Genomic DNA, 24,379 nt, shown 5'->3' with positions numbered 1-24,379 from the left:
TGTTAAGATATAGTCATCTTATTTAAACTAGCATGAAAGCACGTGTGTCGCATGTGAATCCATAATATATAACAAAAAATTAAATTAATAATAAAAATATTTTTTATTCCTTACATAACGTGATTTAATTCATCAAACAACATTTTGATCGGAAAAAGATAGATCAAAACAAATTATTGTTGGGACATCGTATTCTCGCACTCAAGAGGCAGCGGGATTTTAAAAATTTTGTTCTTGGTCGTCGTATGTTCAAAAACATTCATAGGACATTTAGAATTATACATTTGCCCTTCTAATATATCCCTACGAACAGCTCTTCTCCTTTGATCGCCTAATTAGATCCACAATCGAAGATTGTCTTCTTCGTTTGGTTTGCACTAGAAAATCCAAACGATTTACGCGTTGAGACTGCAGCATCCGAATTTCCAAAATCCGTAGACGGTGCAGCGGCGACGGTGCGGCGATGGAAGAGATTGCACATGGCCGAAATTTCTCAAATCCTTTTGAAATTGGCCGAGAACTTTTCATCATGGGTGGGAAATTAATTGATTCTTAATCAATTGTTATTGAAGCTAATGAAGTCATTAATCCAAAATAATTACATGACTTTTGCTTCCAACTACACATGGCCGTGAGAATTTTTTCATCAAGTAAAGGAGAAAATCTTTTGTGTGCAAAAAATTAGGGTTATTAATCATGAGTCCTAGTGGTGTATATATAGAGTGAAACTCCTAATCCAATTAGGAGTCTTTCTCCCACAATGACTCTAATAACTTCATTATATTAAAACTCTCATATTATTAATATATAATGTATTTATTAACTTTTAATAATACATGATATAATAATATCATATACACATATTTTATATCATCATATAAAATATATATGTACATTATTTAATCATTATTTAATTTATAAATTAACTCCTTAGTTAATTTAATTCTAGACTCCCCTAGAACATATATGAGAATTTGTGCATGTTAGTAGTCACAACTACTAGCATGATCATTTAATTAGTAAATTCCAAATTCACAAAAAAATGATTCCGAACTCATTATAACCCCGATCGACGATCCAAAAGCGCCGATGTACCAAGGATACAAATCTTGTTCATATAATGAAAATTGAAAATTTCGAAGATCAAAATTTTCATTTATCAAATTTAGAACTTATCATATATGGCAGTTACCATATTTGGCAGATGTCAGTTTTAGTGAACTCCTTCACAAAACAAGCAGTTCTACTCTCCTTCCTTATTTAGCAATCATGACAACTTCCATTTCTTCCATCCTATGGAATCAGCTTACAAACTCCTTTATAAGCTTCTTTTTTGATCTCCATCAAACTATAGTCGCCAAATTCCAACTACTTGAAATTTGACTATCTCAACGGGAACACAGAATCCGATACTTGCGTGACCCTCAATGGTTCAGGGATACAGCTAGCCGTGGGTTCACATCTCCATGTGATTCAAATAACATTTATTCTTATTCGGGTTTACCCTAGTTAACCCCATTCTTTTCATCAACATCTTGATCAAGAATGTCAGAACTCATTTTTGATTGCACCCATCGGATCATGGTAAGAGCGTCTAGTAGCATCGCCCCATGATCCCTTAGATAGCACTGATAGTGCCTACAAGAACCTTTAGTCATGGTTAGCGTACAGTACGGTCCCTTCAACACATATATCCTGATCGAATCTGCAACCATTGGTATATCGAGAGTTGCATATGAATTCGATAACGATGTGGTTTATCTTTGAGTACTAATAGTAGCATGGCATGTGCAACTAGGAAAACACATTTCCCTAAAGCACATTTCTTGCTCTGGCCAGAGACTCCTTGCACTATTAAATCATCAGATCACATAGGATATCTTCACCCGTAGGCGAACGGTGAATCCCCCCGACTACAATGCATTTTCTCCTACGTATTTCGAAACTACACCTAATCTCGTCACCTGATGACCCTCGATGGAGTCGGTAAACGGATCAAAGTGCATGCTAGTACGTATAGCCCCTACATTGTCCCGGGTCAAAGGAATAAAGGTGTACGACCATAACTGCGGACTATTCCACTTGATAAGTGGGAACCACTTGGATAGTTCGAGGGAGGGTTGTTCAGTGCATCATCATATGATCACCCATCTGTGTGATTGGACATCTCCATGTCCTGGCCAATTAAACATGGCGTTTACACCACATATGCTAGTCTCAAGCTCGAGCGACCTTTATCCTTGTTTTAGGCGGCTGATTCGACTAAGAACCTGTTTAGAATATACGGTACACTTCCTAATGAGTTTCATGATCTTACGTTGCGATGCAGACCTCATGGTACCTATTGTATATTCAAAGACTTATATATGCAGCTTGCATGGGTATACAGATAAAGTATGATGCCATAATAGAATAAAATCGTAAAATATTATTAAAATAAAGATTATTTTACATTAGAATCAATAAAGATCGAGCCACAAGTTGGCTTGCCGGACACCTACTCTAACAATTATAAGAATTGAAAAATAATGATTTATCAGAATAAATACTAAATTGAAATAACAAAACAAACACAATGATATGAATGAATTTGAATTGATTAAAAAAATATAATAATGTAAATATAATGATTTTAATGGATTTTAATTAATTAAGCAATACAAGAGTGTAAGAAAATATTTTGGTACATGATGTTGAAGTAGGTCTCTTGTGAGACGGTCTCACGAATCTTTATCTGTGAGACGGGTCAACCCTACCGATATTCACAATAAAAATTAATACTTTTAGCATTAAAAATAATATTTTTTCATGGATGACCCAAACAAGAGATTTGTCTCACAAAATACGACCCGTGAGATCGTCTCACACAAGTTTTTGTCATAATATTGATATCTTTATATTCATTACATCAATTAATTGATAAATATGCTCATAAAATTTTAAAAAAAATATCTTTTGAATATCTAAAATAGAACTTAAATATAATTATTAGAATAACTAAGAACATGTGACAATAATTGTTCATTTTAAGTTATATTATAAACTATAACCACGTGAATATCGTAAATTCGAAATCTTTCAAAACCTGGAATTTGTTAGTCAATGAGTTATATAAAAAAATTAATAAAAAATTATATTAGTTTAAGAAAGTTTAAGAACATAAATTGTATTTTGAAAAAAAAAAAAACCAATAATATATTTATACACAAGAATGGAAAATAAACTGAAAAAATACTTCATTCACCACTTTTATGCCCAATTTCCTACAATTTTACTAATATGGTATTCATTTCATTAAATTAGTAATTGAAATCAACTGATATTTTATGAAGTTAATTGAGTTGAATAGTAAATAGACGTTAAAAAATTAAATTAATTGACTTGAATTATGCATAGATATTACAAATACCTAACCTTTTTCTAATATTTATATATTCATCTTATTTTTATATTGTGATATTTATTGAAATATCACTATTCTATCTCAAAAAAAGAAAAAAATACTACAACTCTAAATCAATCTCCAGTGCAATGTATTATCATAATCATTATCTCCTCATTTTTGCATAATTGTATTTGCTAAGGTTTGAAGTTATTAACAGAAAATTTGAATTTGTTCTCACTATATTTTAGTATTTTCTTATTATCATTTGAAAAGTAAAATTATATATACTAATTATGAATTCTATATACATTAAACATTAAAAATTATTAAATTTGAAAATATAATTACTTAAGTATAACAATATTTTTCTTTTTTTAACCATAATTGTTCATTATGTATCAACTGGTTTGACTTGGTCAATAATTGAAAAACCATAATTTCATTTAAATGGGCAATGATGTTTTATCATGTATCTCCCTAGCACATAAATATATTTACAAAAATATCAATGTAATGTCTAATATTTTACACACTGTTCAATTTCTTGATAGTTTATATACATTTATATCATTTCATTATTATTTACATTTATATTATATTATAAATCAAGTTGGAAACTTGTTGTCTTGTGGCTAAAACGGGGAAAAATGAGAAATTAAAGTTACTTATTAATTATTAAATTCCTTAACTATCATTGTTTATTATGTATTTATCGGTTTAACTAACATGGTCAACAACTGAAAAACTATAATTTCTTTTAAAGCGACGATGATGTTTTACCATGTAAGTCTCTAGCACATAAATATATTTACAAAAACATCAATGTAATGTCTAAGATTTTACACATATGGAGGGCCAATTTGATCAATTCACATTGAAAAACATCGACATCTATCGACACTATTATAGATTTTACTTTGCTCAACAATCGAAAAACAATAATTTCATTAAAGGGACAATGATGTCTAATTTTTTACACAATAATTGAGCTTCAGGATGTGCCAACTTGTGCGAGGATGTTGGAGCAACTATGATAGGTACCGAGGTATTGTAACTCATAATAGTTGTTGACAAATAAATTCTGCTCACGTCTATCAGAATTCTTGAACAGATCATATATACTGGAAAGTAAAAGATATGATGTTAGAAAAATTTCAAAGTGGAAAACCAACAGAAACAGGTATTCAAACTTTACATGATCCTCTGAAATGCTTTCATATTTTCTTCGAGTGTGTATGCTGTTCTTCAGCTCAAAAGTCATAGTACATTTCGGAAGGACCTGACTAGCAAGTTCTTGAAATTCACGCAATTAAATTTACTGGTTCAGCTGTCATTGGCGGCCTGGATACACCAATTTCCTCAGAACTTCCATGAGACAACAATCAAAAGTTGCAGCATGATTCGAGACCAAGAACCATATGTTTGAATGGACTGTAAAATTTCAAGTATAATGAAACTCGTTGCCATATTTCGAAGTTGATTAATATGAAACTAGACGGAATGGATAACATAATCTAGTTCACGACTAAATAATCATTTTATCAACTTCTATTGATGAACGATTTGTGGAATCCGATATTTTCAGCATTTTCATGCATTTTACTATTCACTCCATTACTACCTAAAACTGGTAACTTTTGCCAACAACCTAAACCTCTCGAATCGAATCGTGATGTACTGTATGATTTAGGATGTTAGAAAAAACAGTGAGTATTTGTTGGGATTCAATAATCGTGACGTACTGTATGATTTAAAAGATTTGAATAAGTGGGGACAACATTACAACAATACAAAGAAGTATTTCACAAAAAGGATAGAAACAATTAGTCTTGTATATTTCATCTGGGCAATAGTACAGTGATACAGATCTTAGAAACAAATGAATATCAAAGAGAAAACCTGAAAATTAATGGTTATGTGCTCCACAAAGAGGCAAACTTTTCTATGGCAACAGTCAATAGTTGGTGTGGTTCCTTACTAAGTATATATTTGGTCCGATGTGGTTTTAAATTATCCATTGTAGAAGTAGAAAAAAATATGAGAGATTTTTCGTTCACTTTTTGTTCTTTAAATAAATAAAATTTAATTATTCGTTAATTTTTTTTCTCAAAATAAAATTTGATTTCTTAAAATTTATGAATTTCTTGACAAAAAATATGAATTTTAATTTCTATTTATATTTTAATTTTAAAATATATATATATATATTTATTGCCGTTCCACTATTGTAATAAGTTTTAAAATGTCAAAAAAATTTACATACCTACATAGGAAAATCTATTGATGCATAAATTATAAAGTACATATTAAATTGTTGAACTACTTTATGAATGGATGGACCAATGCATATTGGCTATAATGCTAAACTATTAAGTACTGTTTTTTTCTTTATTTTTAATTAATCCTAACATGTGTAGATTTAAATATCTTTATTTTGGTGATAACAACCTGCTTTGAGGTGTTTTAAGGTTCAACTGTTATTTTCATGTGTTTACAAGTTTCTAACTAGACAACGTGAAGTCAAGACAGACAACCTAATCTTCAATATCGTGTCATGGGCTGAATTTATTAGATAGCCATACTAATAGAGTAAGCCTCCATGTGTATGAAGTTGTTTCTAAGACTCTAACTAGACTGCATTAGAAAGCTCAAGGTACAGTATTATTTCTAGTTGGTTTGCAAGTCTGTTTGCGTACATACCAACCCGACACTTTAGAAGATCACTTGACCAATCAATACATATTATCCGACATCTCGAGTTGTACAAAAATGACTTCTTATAAGACAAAGATACGGTCATGTTTCTTTATCAGCTTTTCAGAAGTCGTTTATTGCTATGTTGTGTACTATAAAAGAAAAGAAGACAAAAGAAAACTTGTTTTTGTGTCAGCAATCAGTACAAGTATCCGTTTGATGAAGATTTGACAGTTGAAGGAGTTCTTCTGTATAAAGTCATGATTCAAATTGAAGAAGTCTACTGAAGCTTTCATAATCTGAATATCACATTTCAAAAATGCTTAGTCATTGGTGATGAATTTCAAAATGCATAATTGAAATTGGTGAATATTTTGTTTGAAAGTTGGTTAAAAAACTGGAGTGTTGGTTGAACAAGGCTTTAAATTTTTGGGTTCTCACAAATGCGGCGGATTGTTGGAAAATGAAATTATTAATTTTGAATGAAAAATTGTGTAATGTGTGAGTGTCATTTGGCTCTGCGTATTCTTGAGTTAATGTAGATTTTTGGCTCTTTACATTCTTGAATGACTTTTGGTGTGCTTTTTTTGAGCTTATATAAATAAATATGTCCATTTACTCAATCCACACACACACACACTTAAAATCTCACTCAAGCATTCTCTTGCATTTCATATTTCTAGCTTTTTATTTGGTCTTCGTTGATTTTTGGTGATAAAGTAAATGTACGATTCGAGTTTGCCGGAGTAGTGAATTGGTGCTTATTTCACTAGTGGTTCAATCGTTGTATCCTGAAAACATGCATTTGTGTTGATACTCAAGCACCTCAAGAAGAGGACGAAACTGTTTTAATGAAATTATACTTTGTTACAAGCTTCGGTTTGTTTGTTTCAATATTTTCCTAATAAAAATTAGTTTTGTTAGATTATATTTCTGGTATTATTCTATTATATGTTGCAACATATTTGTCTGTTAGTTTTTTTTGTATATATATTGATACAAACAACAGTTTTGACAGACAAATTCTTTTTAGTGTGTGAGGTTCATGAACTCCACTAGAAACCTGATTGATTTATTATTGATTTATTTTATTTTAATTTGATACTAGAATTATTGTGTCTAAAACTCAATCCTTCGGGAAACTTGAGTGATCCAAAATAAAATATATGTTTAACAAAATTAAAATATATGTCTAACAAAAATGATATGTAAGACTGCTTCAGATGAGTTTTTTTTTTTTTTTTTGGAAAAATCATTTCTAACAACGGCAGAGAAGTTATATTTCCTCGGTGACTCTCCTTCTATTTTTTGTCGATTTGTTGTTTGAAATGAAGGGCTGAAGATGGCAAAGGAAAATGGAAAATATATGTGTAATAATATTAATCTCAAAGATCTATGAAATTAGGGTATGTCTCTTGTGAGACGGTCTCACGAATTTTTATATGTGAGACGGATCAATCATATGGATATTCACAATAAAAAGTAATAATCTTAGCATAAAAAGTAATATTTTTTTATAGACGACCTAAATAAGATATCTACTAACAAAATACGACCCGTTAGATCGTCTCATACATGTTTTTTTCCGATAAATTATTGTTAGATACCACGAAATAGATAAACCTCGAAAGATTGTCCCACCGAGTGATGACTCTTTAAATTCCCATCTTCTCACTCTTTAAATTCCCATCTTTTAGACTTCCTTCTCTGCCTGACTCCTCGGTGTCGCTTTGGATCTACGATGAATCGCGGCGGCGGAAGGCGTGGAGGAATATCTCGACGTTCAGCGGGTCATTACAGCCCTGTAATATTCTCACTTGTTTCCTCCGTGATTACTTAGGGTGTGAATTGACATCGTGAATTCTCATGATGCTTATTTAGTTAATTGGGGAAATTTTCAGGTTGGAGCTCAACTTGATGATACTTCACTTGGGAATGAAAGCGGATCCTCGCAGGTTGGAAAGCCAAGGACTGCGGTCGGTTGTGTGACACAGGAGGTTGGCGGAATGTCCCTTCGTGGTGGTGGGAATGTAACTCCTAACGTAAAAGTAGCTCAAAATAAGAATCCGAACTTGTCGGTGTTGTCAACCAAATCTGATTTGAGTACAAGGAGCGATAGCGGGATTCAGTCCCCGGGGGTAGGGGTTGAAAATTGTACTAGCTGGGAGTCTCCTGCTTGTTTTTCAGATGGTCTGGAAGGTGAAAGAGGGAAAAGTGATGGTAAGCTAAAGTATTCCACTTGCCAGCAAAAATATTCGCCTTTTGATATCTGCTCGGGCAGAAGTGCGAGCGGTGGTGTTAAGCTGAAACCCTCTCTGCTTGAAAAAAATAGGGAAAGGAAGAATGAAATGAAGAACCCTATGGAAGGACACAGCATTGACATATTGAGGCCTGGGATGGTTCTTTTGAGGGGTTTCCTCTCCTTACCAGATCAGGTGAAATTTTTTGACCCTTATCTTTAAAAGATTGACTTCTATGCGGCCCTGTTGAGAACCTTAGCAGGCCGGTTTTTCGTCCAAGAAAAATCATGAAAAATTCGATTAATGTTTGTCTTGTGTGTAAATATCCAGCCTTTGTTTTGTTATCTTTGGTGATCTTCATGTTATCCTTGGTATTGATTTAGGTGAAACTAATAAAAACCTGCCAAGATCTTGGTCTTGGTTGTGGCGGTTTCTACCAGCCTAGTTACAGTGATGGAGCCAAGCTACATTTGAAGATGATGTGCCTTGGTAAAAATTGGGATCCTGAGACAAGTATGTATAGTGATGAAAGGCCCGTTGATGGAGCAAAACCCCCCGGTATTCCTGATGAGTTTCAACAGTTGGTCAAAGGAGCAATTCAGGAGTGCCATACTTATTTAGATTCATGTGCTGCAGTGAGGAATGCAAAAGATTTTCTTCCTTCGATGTCACCAAATATTTGCATTGTCAATTTTTATGCAACGAGTGGCAAGCTTGGTCTTCATCAGGTATATAAATGTCGTTTCTCTTAAGTTTGCTCATGTCAAGCTGGCATAACAGACTATGCTGTGTTTCTAAATTGTGCTAACAGAAAAGCAGCTAAACCCAATTATTTGGGAACTAAATATTATTATCCGGCTCTGAGATAAGAAGCGTTTGTTAATGGATTACTGACATTTTCGTCATTTCCTTGAATTGAATTATGTGGTTCATGGTTGAAATTTTTGTTACTCTCTAACGTTGCTGAGACCTGTCCTAGTTCAGGATAAAGATGAAAGTAAAGAGAGTCTACATAAAGGACTACCCGTGGTCTCTTTCTCCATTGGTGACTCTGCTGACTTTCTATATGGGGACGAGAGAAACATTGATAAAGCAGAGAAGGTTGTGTTGAAATCAGGGGATGTCTTAATTTTTGGTGGCAAGTCAAGGCATATATTTCATGGAGTTGCTACCATAAATTCTGGCACTACTCCTGCAGCTCTTTTTGAGGAAACTAAGTTTAGACCTGGTCGTCTAAATCTCACTTTCAGAGAGTATTGACATCTGTGGTAATATAACATTTTGAAACACTAAAATATATTGGATTATTTACTTCTTTATTAAAATAACATGTTTTTTCCTTTGAAATAGAAATAATATATAGTGATCACTATTTTTTAGGATTTTGGGATGACGACAAAACTGGAATTAACTTTTTCTATGGTGGAAGAAGAGAGGGAATACATTGATTACACCAACTTCGAATTTCTATGTAGTATTTATTTTTTACTCGTTATATTTTGTTGAAATGCTGTAACTGCTCATTTTTTACTCCTATTTTTGCTCAAGTCTTTTGTATCATTATTTATTGCTTAAACAAAATAAGCTTCTCATGTTTAACTGACTTGGGACAATTGTTTTGAAGAATCTATGATGTTTCTATTCATCCTTCCTAAGACCAAATTTTGTCTCGAGACTCTTAACTACGTTGACCAACAATATATAATTATTTAAAAACTTGGGAACGTGATAAACCTTGTAAAAATATATCATATGGTAATAAAATCATTTTTAGGATTAATGTAAAATCAAATACATAAAAGTAATGATCACATACAGAAATTGTACTTTTGAAATATTACATTTGTGCGCCTATCTATGGTTTTTTGTGAAACTGCTTAAAATTTCCTACTTTAATCTAAAATTTTGATTACTTCACGTTTCACAATCGCAGCCAAATTTCTCTAGCTTGGGAAACATTATTAAACCACAGCACCACTCCACGCTCGTGCATCCCTTCTTACACCAAGGTAAATAGTTGATTCAAAATTAAACTAAAAAAAATCTCCATACTAATCCAGTGCATATCTCAGTTTCAGATAAAAAAAATTATTTAACTACCAAAATCACTGTAATGTTCCACCAATTGGAACTGTCCATCCATTACAACATACACATACAAATATATTTCAAGACGTAGGCAGCATTAATCCATGAAGCTATACAGCATATTCTCATATTTCTTACATAGGAGTCGTAAAATCGGCAAGCCGAGTATCTGTAAGGTGACCTTCCTGTTTCAGATGATTAGCTATGCTTTGTGGTCACCACCCTTGCTCCGAAACGAAGACAGTGAGAAAAATGATGGTCTCTGAGCTGTAAAATCAAACCAAATCATCAAACATGCAACTGTACAAGCTTTCTTTGTTTAACCGAATAAACAAGTAAAATGTACTTCCACATCTACAAAAACAAAAAACAAAAAAAACAAAAAAAAAAAACACAAACAGTGAAGATCAGGAGAAAATTTCAAACGAAAAGAGCTATCCTTGGAAAAGGCATTCATTCATGAGATCAGCCAACTACTCGTTGGTTCTTAGGGGCTTAGATTCTGTATCTCAGTCACATATAGCATGTGCACACGTGTAATAAGAACATCCACTCCAAATTAGCAAAGTTTTGTGTAATTAGTTGAAATTATCTCATCAAGTGTGATCTTAAATGTGCTTTTGCATTGACAAAAAGTATTTCTTCAAGGGAACAACATAGGCTCCCGAAAAAAAGCCGCGAAATTTAAATCAACTATCTAGATTAGAAAAAAAAAAGATCATCCACGAAGTAACTTCCTGGATAGAAAGGCCTCCAGTCTTACACTTATCTTCTAACCTTAAGAAGAACGAGTATTTTCTGAGGCACCTGTACCCATTTTCTTTAGGCTTCAAAACATGGTCTAATGGACAGTATCATAGGTTGTAAATAAGAAGCAAGAGCATACTGTCTCTATGATTCAAGCAAAACAATCAACTGGAGAATGTAATGTTAAGTCAAGAGTGTACTTCTTCAGTGTTCAAATATATGTAAAGATACATAATTGTTCAAAGTCACCTTTAATTGAGCTTCCAGACATTTGATCCTCCCTCAGTTTAAAATTGGCTGGAGGTGCTGGGATACAGCTCTGTGAAGGTTGAACTGTAAGAAGAAGGGAATAAACAAGTCAACTTGAAATCTAGAAATTGAATATCGAAGGAACAAAACCGTTTAAATAACAAAAAATAAAGGGAGATAATTGGAATAGATAAATATATCGTAACAATGAAAGAACCACATTAAAAGAAACACCCATATGTAACAAGTTATAATGAATTACCTTGTTCATTGAAAAATTCGCCTTCATTGAAGCTATCATCAGTGGGTTGCGCTTGAGAAAATCCCATTCTTGACTTTCTCAGATCTTCTGATGACCGGTTAGCAGGATCACGTCCATCTTCCGTATCATCATCTCCTTCTGATGTGGTTGCTGATATCCAGTCAACCAAACTCTCCGAGCCACGATTTTTTCTTCCAAATTTCAGAAACCGTTTAAATCCCCTTGTCATATCTTTGCGGGATAAATTATTGGATGAATTGGCCACCAACATTGGCTTCTGTGCTGTTCCCCATTTCTTCCTCATTCGAGCTGCATCAGACTCTACTTGACTTAATGACTGTGAGTTCCATGAAGCAGGACTTCCAACTGGGGAGTCCACAGATGCATCAACATCGGACAAATCGTGAGGATAAGAAAATGAATGCTGAATGTGTGATTTCCATGACATGGGACTTTCCCCAGGCCAATTTTGCATAGATTCAACAGGGTGGAAGCCAGAAGGTACAACTGTAGGTAACTGAGAACCCAAAGCCTTGTCAAGTTGAGAAAATGTCATCTTGTCATCACCATTTTCTGATCCTGAATCAAAGAACTTCTCAGTTTCCATCACCAGTCTTGGTTCTTCATTATCCAAAACTTCATTACCTTCAGCATTCAAGGTTTCAAATTCCTCCTCTCCCTCATCTTTACCAGTATTCTCAAGGTCATCTGTTCCGGAGGCCGAGTCATTATTTCCTTCTTCATTTTTTATAGGCTCAGATCGCACAGAGGCCTTCTGTTTTGTGATACTTGCTCTTGCAACATAGCTTGTTCGACTACCCTTTCTGAGAAAAGGCTTAGCTGCAACATTCTTGGCAAGTTCCTCATCAAATTTGATCGCTGTCAAAACAGCACCATCAGAGTCCAAAGGGGACACATCCCTTAACTCGTTATGATTTACTGAGCTTTTCCTCAATGATTGTGATTGGTGTGACTTCTCATCCTTCACAGCTGCTGCTTCTTCACTAGTGCTCTTGCTACCGGAATAGCTTCTTACTTGTGCACGAGTCGTCTTACTTGCTCCAGAAGATGGCTTTGTATTTTCTTTTCTCAGTTCAGAGAAGTTGGGTTCCGATTGTACGAGTGGATTTTCTGGTTGTGTCCTTCGCCTCCTCGAATTGATGCTGGAGGTTCTTATAGCAGATCTTGAACCAGGAGTAGCTGAGGTACCAGTTGATGATGACAGACTCCTATTATTGGGTAGAAGCTTCTTACCTTGTGCACCTGACGAGGCACCATCCACAAAAGTGGCGTGATCTAAAGGCGCATCTTCCCGAAGATGATTCCGCTCCGAAAAATTTAAAGCTTCTTCATCATCCTCACCATCGCCAATATGTTGCTGCCAAAAGAAAACAAAGTCGGTTAAACAGAAACAGAAGATCAACTCCATTAAACTCCTAAAATTACATGGGCACTCATTAGTGGCATACATCAGTAGAATATAACAAATCTACCTGCTTTCTTTTCATAATTGACCTGCTGTTAAATGACCTGAGTCTCTCGGCACGTCGACGAGAATTGGATACTGAATTCTGTCTATCTTCAGAAGCTGAAAATTTGACCTTCAAATCAGATTTACTCCTCTCAAGACTATCCTGCATGGACTTCAATCTAGCTTCTTTCTCTGCTCTGTTGGAACTCCAATCTTCCCTTAGTTTTGCATCTCTTTTTTCAGTATACCTGTCATAGAATTTCCCTCGAGAACTATCTGAAACAGAAAGCTCAGAAAACTCTTTACTTAAAGCATCACCATAATTCTGATTATCAATACTTGTTGTGAAGGAGGTAGCATCAAGCTTGGCTGTGTTTTTGGAAATCATGTTAGGTTCTGTTGCCGGGTAATTGTCAGACACTTGGGAACCAATACTGACTACAGGTTTTGATCGGTATAAACTAGTTGTTGACTCATGCTGCATTTTAGTTGGCCAGCCTCTGGAGCCTGAGTGGGATTGATCACCAGGAATTCGTAGCTTATGCTCAGCAAAAAACTTCTCAAGCTCATTTGCTTTCATCTTCAACTCATCATTAAGTTCCTGATTACCTTTTGACTGCCTTTTTCTTTCAGCTTGCTCTAGAGGCGGCGTTTTAAACGAATCAAAGCTTTCTTCAGTGTCTATCAAGAAGTTACCAGAGAAGGGCCCCACAATTCTGCCAGAACTGCTTTCATCTCTTTGAATTTCTGCCTTTTTACATTGGTCAGCTGCCAAGCCTTGTTTGTGGAACTTCGTTCTCTGAGGGCCTGAATTTTCAATGCTTGGCACAGAACTACCGGTTACCTTCTTGGATGAATCTGATTCTTTCTTTTCAACTCCTACAATTTCTGCAACAGATTTTACATCTGGATGAGCAGATGAGGAATCCCCCCCGTTACCTTTAAAGCGAGCTGCGAAAGACTCTCGAATTCTTGAACCAGGACCACCATCAAAAAGTCCTGATTCTTCTGGTGTCTTGTGGGCAACCTTCGATCGTGATTGCCTAACAGCCTGATCTCTTGTTTCAGAATCTTCTCTTTGATTTAAAATTTTAGACTGCCCACCACCTTTGCTCCCAGAAGGCCTAAATCGAATCAAAGAAGATGAATCTTTCACTCTAGCAACCTTTGTCTGTGAAGTCACTCCCTCTATAGTAGCGCTAAGCTCATCACCATTCTGAGAATCCTTCAACTTCCCCTGATCCCCCGACCCCAAAACAACCATGTTTTTACTACCAGGCAAAGACCTCTTCTCTTCTGAATTATCTTGATGCTCACCGCTGCTATTAAATGATATTGACTGGGTTAGGTTACACACTTGATCTTTAAAGGGAACATTTTCAACAGGACCCAGGTTAGAATTGGACTCTAACTTGTCAAAAGAGCCCCCTTTCGACTCTCCAATATCATCAACCCTACCCAGACTAGCCATAGCCTTTATCTCTGGTGTAACAAAATCAAAACCCACAGCTTTCTCGATCAAATTCAAAGCTTTTTTCTCCTCAGACTGCTTGCTCTGAGAGGCTGAGGCAGTTGACTGGGAATAAGAGGGGCTTTCAGTATCTTTCTTTTCAGCACTTAGGTCAATGCTCATGTCACTAGCACCACTCCATCTCCTCAAAAGCGTAGTTCCAGATGATGACACGTCAGATGACATCCGCCTCAGTTCAGAAGACTTCCCTACAGTTGGCTTTCCTCCAGATGTCTCCTTCTGTTTGTTTTCAAACAAGTTTATCCTATCTTGCACACTAAGACGTCTAGTAGGCTGACTTGCCTGAATTGATGGCTCAAAATTCTGATCAGAAGTCGACGATCTCTCCTCTTTCTTCTGGACAGCTTCCCTCTCGACGCTTGATTCCCTGTTGATGGTGTGATTGCTAGAAACTGAAGGAAGGGGATTGGGCAGCTGACATGTGGCAGGTTGTTCTTGATCAGGTGGTGGGGATGACGGGAGATCGTCGACATCAATTGACATGTCCGACCCACACGAAGAACGAATTATTCGATCATCGGACACAGGTCTCCACTGGTTCATTAAGTCCAGCCGCCTCTCACATAGTGATATCAACTTGCAGCATGCTTCACTACACTCGAATACAACTTAAATTTAGTTCAAAATTAAAATAAAGATTTTTTCACCTATAATTTTGTTCACATGAGATATATTTTTTCCTTGTGATCCAGATTAGAATTGATTTAACACTATGACCATAGACATAATTCAAGTCTCACAAAGCTAGACCAAAAGCAAACAATATTTAATCTATGTGGGTTCTTAGTTGTTCCTTTATATGTAAAATCAGAAGTTTTCCAAGTACTTACTTCAAACGATGAGCACCAAATTTATCTGCAAACATTTGAAGTTTAGAGACTGTGTCAATATTAAAACCAGCAGCAGCAGCACGAGCACAGGCTGTTAACAAGTCCTCCTGAACTGCAACAAGTCTTACATCGATAGCTCTCAAAAGCTCCTTCCTGCAAGGATGTAAATAATGAGAAATGGACAGAAGGACAATTCTGTGCACATACATACACAGAGGAAGATAAAGCAGAAAAACCTTCATAATGGACTTTGATATGTCAACTATAGTTATAACAGGGAATTCAATCAAAAGTGTTGAAGAAACAAATGCTAGTTACAAGAAAAGACAAGCTAAATAATATGTTTCATCTGTGAGAAGCATACCAAGATGAAATCACTTATATGTAGGGCACCATGAAATCAACATCAAACATCAGTTTAACTTCCTCTATCACAGAGCTAACTATTAAAAATGTAATGAATTATAGCAGGCCACTACACCCAAGACAGCTTAAACCCTCAAATTATATTTAGATTGTATACTCAAATTCACGAACTTTTCAAGCAAATATTGATTGTTAACAGATTCATGCGATCAACCTGACACCTTAGGGACTTCATTATAACTACAAATTCTATGTGCTGAGTTAATGACCATAAAGGTTAGCTTAAAAAGAAAATGCTCAAAGCTGCCATGAAGTAACAGAAACTAGTGTGGTACAGAGAGATTAATAACATCCATCGATAGAAAGTGATCTCACACATTAGGTTTGAATCATCAAAATAAATTAAGACAAACAGTTAAAAGAATGACGTTATTAAAATGTGAAACAGAGTAAAGAGTTGATACTTTGTAGCATCCTCTGCGGCCGTCGTGCCACCTGGAGCATTTAACAGATCAAGTCATTGATTCAGAGTAACAGACTATTATCATTTCACCAAAAAAAACAAAGGGGCAAAACAATTTGAAAACTCGAGATATGTTACTTGTTTCAAATGCATCTTAACTAACTGAAAAAATTCAAACATCAACTCAATTAAACTTAATTGGACCACAAGTTCTGAAAACTCTAGAATCAGCTAGATGAGCCATTCAAATGGGTCCACTTTCACAACCAAAAAGCAGAAAAATAATTTCAGAAGATAGTTACTGGTACGTTATTCCATGCAACAGGTATCACATGCTTGTGGTTTAAGTAACCTATAAAAGCCAAAAAGTGTTTTGTTGAGGATAAACCTTCAATAAAAAAGCCAGATACATACTTCAAGGTGCCATGAAAGAACAAATAACACAAAACATGGTGTTATCGCTCATTCTTTTGGTTTATCCATGTCTAGATTCAGGCACAATCAAGAAAAAGAAGAATATTGTATAACATACATCAAGAATTAGTAATGAAATCCATACCAGAAAGTTGATCTCCAGGTCCCTGATATTAAACAGGGGAAACTTTAGTCATGCTATAGTCACAGAACTACCAGTTGAACCATCTGATCATGCATAAACAAATACCTGCGAATATATTTTCCGTGCTGCTTCCAATTGTGACATCTCAGAATCAAATGTTACAACCAGTTCCAAAACCTCCGGCGTACTTACAAATCTCACAAACCTGAAAGCATAACAATAATAGATATTGAGCAGGAATTAACAAATTTTCGAAGCAGGAAATGGCACTACCTCTCAAGTGTTCCCTTTGTGAACCACACTTCAGCATTTTTTCGTCGTCCAACTTCAAGCTTAACTGACTGTGCAGCAGAAGCAACTTGATCCTCTGCAACCTTCAAATGTGCAACAAAGGGTTTAAGTAATCCTGAAGCGATCTTTTCTGTGCTGCCATTGCTTGAAACAAACAATTCGCATCTGGCAAAAAGAAAGCTCAAAGTAAACAAAACTAAGAAAAGAAACTACCCTTTAACTAGTAAAATTAAACATAGGAACCACAATCCTGACCTGGAACGCTTTGGAGACAGCTGAAATAGAGCATAATCTAGAGGTGCATCTGACTTCATTTTTTCCATCAAGGAGAATACAATGTATTCACCTTACTCTTCTTTTATATATATACTAAATTCCATCCCAAAAATTTCGACATCTCTTAACTATTTTTAAAACCGATTGAATTTAGCACAGCCTGAGGAACCTGCATTTCATGTTTTAAAGTCAGACTACACGTAAAGATGGAAAATCCATTTAAATGAGCACGCAGAAATCTAGAGAAATATGAAAAAGAAGAAGATTCTCAATAAGGTGAAAAGCAGTACACACAAGTGATCTCATCTCTTCTAATATACCTCACATTGACCTAAATCAGCATAAAATCAACTACAAACTAAGCGTAAAATCGAAATTCACCCAGATCTGATTATGCACAAAAACCAAATTCATGCTTCAACGCGGGTCCATCCCGACACGGGATAAGCTCAATCTACAGCAATGTTCGAACACATTCTACGACAACTAACTCGTTCAACCTAAAAACCAGTTAAATTAAACAAACATAAAGTCTCATACAATGCGAGACAATCGAGCTACCTTTACCGATTTCAAGGAGGAGATCTTCAACTCTCAGTCCCGATTCAAGTGCAGACCCAACTCAACATTTCCATCTGCGGGTAAAATCCCCACAAATGGGTCCAAAAAACAGAAGGGTTTGGGTGGTTTTTTACCCCTCAGTTGGAGAAAGAAAACCCACAAAGGGGAAGCAGAGTTTGTTTATGCTTTACTCCATCCTTTTAATCTTTAGCAGAAGTGTATTGCAGCGTATCTCCCACTTTCCTTTGCCGTAAATACACACACTGCGTGTATAGAGAGTGAAAAGGAAGAGTCTTTGGGAATGAAAGAAGGTGTAGAACAAGATTTCTACTTCTTTTCCGACAATATTATTTTGGATTACAAAAATTTTGTTCTTTGCTTTTCTTTTGTTGTTTTTGTTGTTACGGTTTGAAATGAGGATTTTTCCACTGCGAACATGGTTGATGGTTGGACGAGAGAACAGACCTGTCACGTGGACTGTTTCGTGCTCCGTTTTGTGAAATCACTAAAGTGCCCCTATGAAGAGTTCTTTTCCCATTTTGTCGACTGGGGACCGTGGGACGAATAGTTGTGGTTATTAGTCTCGTGACGCAAGTATTTTTGTTAAAAATATTAAAATCAAATTTTAATTTTAATTTTAATTTTTAATAACTTTTTTTAAAATATAAATTTCATTTTTTATGCCAACAGAAAAAGAAATAGAGGGCTAAAACAGAAATAGGGGTATTTTAGGGATTCTAATAAATTATATTAAGCTATTATTTTATCTATAATTATGGCTCAAATATTATATAGTATAGGTAGGGGTGGGACGGCACGGTATACCGTACCAAACTACGATACCGTCGTAAATATCGGTGTAGAATTTTTTCATACCAATACCGATACCGAAAATTCGGTATACCGAACTTTCGATATGAAAAAGTTCATACCGGATACCATACCGACACCGAAATTTTGTCGGTATACCGACATTTTTCTGGTATACCGAAAATATTTTCGGTATACCAAAATTTTTTTGGTATATCAAACTTAAATTTTAAAAAAAATAATAAAAAAAATTATTTTCGGTATTTCGGTATCATACCATACCGAAATTTTCGGTATATCGATTTTTTCGGTAATTTCGGTATTTTTTCGGTACGATATTTCGGTATTTCGTTATTTCTTCTCACCCCTAAGCATATGTCATATCTAACTCGGCCCTCAAATATATTTATTTATATTTAAAAATAAAGCTAAAATATTATTGTAACAAATTGAGTTTGAGTCTGGAAAGACACTTAAAATTGAGTTAATATATTAGTAAGAGAATTTACTTATATACTGGCGAACGACGCAGACGTGATGTGTGTAAAAAATAATGATTATTATGCATACGAATCATGATCATTAATAGATCAAATTGATTCATAAAAAATTTTCATGGTTTTTTATTATTATTTGGACAACGATCATGTAATTATATTAAATATATAGTTTGTAGAGATAATATGTGAGTTTTTGAATTTCAAAATCGGATTAGATATTGTAGTTATAAGTAAATCATATGAAAAACTTTGTTTATCTAAATGCATATAATATTTTCGTGAAAACTAATTTGTATCACAAAGTCGGACGATAACTAAATACATCATCGACCTTTATATATCAGTATAGTATAATTATAAATAAACAGCGTGAAAACAATGTAATTCGGTTTGTGGATTGTACAAATATGGACTGAGCTATTGCATTGAGTATACATGGATCAGTAAATATTGAGATAAATTGTTGTAAATTTACACGTTAAGTGTTTTGTTCACAGTTCATATCCTAAATCTAATTGTGTGTAATGCTTCCTTCATATGATCAAAATGAGATGTGGTAGATCTTTCCCGACTAGGTTTAAAATTTGTATGGAATATGACAAAATTTCTTCAGAAATATGGTGTGGCTTGATGTTTGAAACTCAATATATTTGATGTTGGAAGTGGCATAAACGTTTAAAAGTGCTTTTGATATGTCTGAGAATCGAAGAGGAAAAATGTTTGAATTTTTTTAAACCACGATCAAATAAAATTCATCATTTAAAATAAGATAAAATGAGTAGATTTTTTGTGAGACGATCTCATGAATCTTTATTCGTGAAGTGAGTCAACATTATATCGACGACAAAAACTTGTGTGAGATGGTCTCACGGATCGTATTTTGTGAGACGATAATCTCTTATTTGGATCATCCATGAAAAATATTACTTTTTATACTAAGAATATTACTTTCGGTTTTGTGAGCGTGGTCTTCGAACTTTCAATGTTTGGATCATCTTCCGCCCGACAGATATTGTACATTTTACTTGGATCAGCTAGAGATGGATCTTCGGTTTTCGATCTCTAAAATCGTTCTTCACGACCATTATCTGATATGCCCAAGCCAACTAGCTCCTAATTCCTTTAGCACACGTATGACCTTAAGAGTCTTGCTCAGCTAATTTGATATACCCCTATCGGTTACACTCCTAAATCATTTGTGCAATTTATAAGAAAAGAAACGTGTCGATTTTACTTATCACATCGGCCCAAATGCGATTTGCTAGATGAAAATCCTTTCACCCACAAAGGTCTGATGAGCCGATATTTTTATGTAGAGTTTTATGTAGAGTCTGAACAACTTACTTGGTATTGTGATATGGCTTAAACCGACCAGTTAACCATTAGAGATCTATCAACACCTAGACATGTAATTTGATATAACCCATTTTTTAGCTAGTACCTAGGGGAAGTATTTTGACATCAAAGACTTGATCTAGGGATTATTTTCTCTGTAGATTTAGTTTTCACAAGAAGGAAGGTCGAAGTAGAGGGTGTCATAAGTATATTTTCTCCCAGCTTCTTCGAAGTCCTCTAACACCGAGACTAAGGGAAAGCAAAAAAAAGTGCTCATAGAGTCCAATGGGAGGTTACTACTCCGTCCCTGACCCCCAGGGTTCTGGGAAGGAGATTAATAGTTCTTCAAATGTTCTCAATAATCTTGATTTCGAGGAGATTAATGCGGGGACATATCCTGATCACGGGATATCTTTCATGGCCAAACCATCTGGGACAAAGGTTCTAAATTTTGTTCGACACTTGATATCCTTCGAAGATCTTGCCATCATGAAGGTTATTTCTAACCTTCAAGCTATGAAAGTTATGTCCATTAACTTTATGTTGATTAGCATCGTTCCATCAATTCCGACTCAGACATTGAAGGTTCGAAGACCACACACACCAGACCAGACCCAGAGAAAATTTCGTTATCATCAATTGACGTCATCCGTGGGAACTTGAAAAGAGAGACAAGATCATGAGTATCATGAGTATATCGGGATAGAACTATTAGTTTCCTTCCCAAAACCTTGGGGGTTAGGGATAGAGCAGTAACCTTAAAATATTTCTTCATTGGTTACCCATCGGAAAAATCCTCGACGCCCCCTAACTATTGCTCGTCTGTGCAAATTAAATTGTTCCTCCATTAGTACCGGTTCAAACATTGAATGTTCGAAAACTATGCTCACCAGACCAGACCCAAAGAAATTTTTGGTATCATCAAACTTTTTTATTTCTTGTAATTTTTTTTTGCTAATGAAATTTTTGATGTTAATTTTTTGTTTGTTTTAACACTCAATCTAAAGGAATGACCGGATAGAAAGAAAATTCCAAAGGTTTGATACTAAATTGACCTCTCGATTTCATTTGAAACTGAACTGAGAAACATCAAACATATGAAACAAAATATAGAATTTTCTCGTACCTTCACTTTCTAAAATTTTCTAAATATCTTTATATTATATATTTTGTAATATATAATTACCCCCATCAATTTATTATCATATTATATATCAGCTTTTTTTAAGAGAGCAGACATTTACAAAGTACAAATTAAACCACAAAAAAAAGTGAAAAAAAGCAAAAGAAAAAGCAGAATAATTAGGGTTTATACTGGGTTTCATTAGAATATGTACAAAGTACAAATTACACCACAAGTATGATATAATTAATAAAAAGAAAATCCTATATGTACAAAGAAGCCAGCCTTCAAAACAGAATTTACCATAAAGGACATAACTTTCCCCACACATAAGCTGAAAGGTTCCGAATCTTCGAGCCTAATCTAGTCTTTTCCTCTCCAAATTAAACCTATATTTTTTTACCATTTTTATTTTATTTATCTATTAACTTGTGCTTTAATATGTACAACTGATATAATTATTAGGGTTTTTTATTTACAATTTTTTTTAATACTCCACGAATTTTTTTACTTCTTCTCGAGAAATACTCTCAGCGGTCCAGACCACTCAGTATAATCCTGGCAACACAAGGAATTAATCATCAGAAATAATAAATAAATATAATTTTTTTATTATTTGATTTTGCATTTTATTAAAAGAAATTTATTATTAAAGAAATTATGTATTTTGATCATTTAAAAATTATACCATTTGTTAATTGATTAGTTTAAATGAAGTTCCTAATTGTGAATAAAGATATATAAATTTAATTTTAATATAATAAATGAAGATAATTAAAATCAGTAAACGAGAGGAAACGAACCAATCGTAACCATGAGGACTCTTTGGGTCGGCCGCGGCGGATTTTCGACTTGTTAATTTCTTGAAATTTCCACCTGGCGTACTAGCTGGTGGAAATGATCCAAAGTTTGAAAAAATTAATGAAAAAGAACAAGAATTCCGAAAAGTAGTAAGATTTGATTCGGATGCGTTAAGTTTTTATGATTCATTGTCGGAAATTTTGAAGGGAGTTTGGAGAAAATAGAATAAATTTTGTTATTCTTGAAAATGGAGGCGAAATTTGCCTCCATCTTCGAATACAAATCGACGGTTGTTATTCAGGAGATCTGGTCTAATTTGGAGAAATTTACGGCTAACTGAATCTGAATCATGCAAACAGATAACACAAATCCGAGATTCTTACGTGAAAACGGCGAGGTTGGAGTGCTGCAACTCGCAGGAGAAGATGGTGCGGACGGCGAGTCAACGAAGACGTTAAGATTTCGATTAGCAGGAGCAGCGTTGTTGTTGTTGTTCCGTACAATGGTGATGCTGCGTGAGATCTGGACACCGTCATCGGTGGCGACCGCCGCCGCCGGCTGATCCGCCGCGGATCTGGTGCCGGAGAAAGAGTTGTATTTACGGAGTTTCCCAAGGCCCGATTCGGGTGTGGGCCCGGCAAGCGTTTCGTCCCAAAGCTTGTGGAGAAATCCCATCGTAAACACAGATATTATATTTTCAAGTTTTTTTAAAAAAAATTTTTGCTGGATCGTAACAACCGAAAAGAGGTGATCTGCTTGAAATTTGAAGGTTGGGAACCAACCACCTGATATACGACTGCTACAAAAATTCGAAATGAAAAAAAAAAAATTGGAAAGAAAAAGGTTGAAGAGATTGAGGGGATTAGGGTTTTTATAGAGAGAGACAAATGGGGGAATTTAGCATCAGCGGCTGCCGACTGAAACGGCGTCATTTTAAGCCACTCAGATTCAATGGAGATGCGGAATCTTGTGCGTGGGATGGTGTGAATCTCATTCTCAGGTGGCTTTTATAATCGGAGACATATCAACCAAATTAAGAAGAATAATTTTAAAGTTAAATCTAATATCTTGATATCTTAAAATTTTGTTATTATATGAATGAGATTTTGATAAATTGAATTTTGTATTGATTTTTTATATGCAATATGTGACATTATACAATTCAAAATCCATTGATTTTTAATTTTTTTTACATAAAAATTTGGTGTTTCTAAGTTGTTTAATCTATGTTTTTATTTACAAATCGGCAACACAATAATAGCTATTTTTTTTATTTCTTTTCCTTTTGATACCGATATATTTGCCATGTTGGATTTTTTTAAACTCAAAAAACAGTTTCTATTTAAATCTCGAGATCTCGTCTTAACCTTGTGACCAGTATGAGTAAGTCTCTTATAAGATGATTTCACGAATTTTTATCTGTGAGACGGGTCAACTTTACCGATATTCACAATAAAAATTAATACTCTTATCATAAAAAGTAATACTTTTTCATGGATGACTCAAATAAGATATCTGTCTCATAAAATATGACTCGTGAGACCGTCTCACATAAATTTTTGACAATCAATATTTATAAACGAGCTGAGCCAAGCTGTGAAAACGGCTCTAGAGGAGTTGAGTTTCATGTATAGGATAAGATTCATAATTGCTTCAACCTAACAATTTGCCATGGGATACATCCTATTTTTTCCGTATTATATAATGTTTTTCAAGTTCCAAATTACACAGTTAATATTACTTCTATATCATTTTTTATATAATTCAATCGCCATATTGTACAAATTTTTTTATAAT

General features: G+C 34.6%; 3 protein-coding genes across 7 annotated transcripts; 1 reads left to right on the top strand and 2 right to left on the bottom strand.

Annotated features, from left to right (window-relative positions):
* The first annotated feature begins 7,725 nt into the window (after positions 1-7,725).
* Positions 7,726-9,842, top strand: LOC142553676 (DNA N(6)-methyladenine demethylase ALKBH1C-like). 3 transcript variants are annotated; one of them, XM_075664111.1, is made up of 5 exons: positions 7,726-7,883; positions 7,981-8,514; positions 8,703-9,047; positions 9,304-9,587; positions 9,700-9,842. In XM_075664111.1, exons 1-4 carry the CDS (start codon positions 7,821-7,823, stop codon positions 9,577-9,579), a joined length of 1,218 nt encoding a protein of 405 aa, XP_075520226.1. In that variant the 5' UTR covers positions 7,726-7,820; the 3' UTR covers positions 9,580-9,587; positions 9,700-9,842. The 3 variants fall into 3 exon arrangements, with proteins under 3 accessions (XP_075520226.1, XP_075520225.1, XP_075520227.1); XM_075664110.1 differs by having other exon boundaries at positions 9,304-9,842; XM_075664112.1 differs by lacking the exon at positions 9,700-9,842 and having other exon boundaries at positions 9,299-9,588.
* A 558-nt stretch (positions 9,843-10,400) lies between these two features.
* On the bottom strand, positions 10,401-18,426 carry LOC142553675 (uncharacterized). 3 transcript variants are annotated; one of them, XM_075664107.1, is made up of 11 exons: positions 18,014-18,426; positions 17,432-17,621; positions 17,159-17,341; positions 16,991-17,090; positions 16,886-16,907; positions 16,328-16,358; positions 15,498-15,650; positions 13,159-15,259; positions 11,666-13,043; positions 11,404-11,487; positions 10,401-10,674 (listed from the first exon to the last, which is right to left on the bottom strand). In XM_075664107.1, the coding sequence occupies exons 2-11, from the start codon at positions 17,497-17,499 to the stop codon at positions 10,610-10,612; spliced, it is 4,185 nt and encodes a 1,394-aa protein (XP_075520222.1). In that variant the 5' UTR covers positions 17,500-17,621; positions 18,014-18,426; the 3' UTR covers positions 10,401-10,609. The 3 variants fall into 3 exon arrangements, with proteins under 3 accessions (XP_075520222.1, XP_075520224.1, XP_075520223.1); XM_075664109.1 differs by having other exon boundaries at positions 17,432-17,612; XM_075664108.1 differs by having other exon boundaries at positions 18,020-18,426.
* A 3,521-nt stretch (positions 18,427-21,947) lies between these two features.
* Positions 21,948-23,543, bottom strand: LOC142554514 (dormancy-associated protein homolog 4-like). Its single transcript, XM_075665184.1, has 3 exons — positions 22,966-23,543; positions 22,585-22,669; positions 21,948-22,339 (listed from the first exon to the last, which is right to left on the bottom strand). Exons 1-3 carry the CDS (start codon positions 23,255-23,257, stop codon positions 22,312-22,314), a joined length of 405 nt encoding a protein of 134 aa, XP_075521299.1. The 5' UTR covers positions 23,258-23,543; the 3' UTR covers positions 21,948-22,311.
* Between the last annotated feature and the right edge of the window lie 836 nt (positions 23,544-24,379).

This window comes from Primulina tabacum, chromosome 8, assembly GCF_025594145.1.
Source record: "Primulina tabacum isolate GXHZ01 chromosome 8, ASM2559414v2, whole genome shotgun sequence".
Classification (NCBI taxonomy): domain Eukaryota; kingdom Viridiplantae; phylum Streptophyta; class Magnoliopsida; order Lamiales; family Gesneriaceae; genus Primulina; species Primulina tabacum.
The sequence above is the reverse complement of the archived record's forward strand: the minus strand, read 5'-3'. Positions and strand labels throughout refer to the sequence as shown.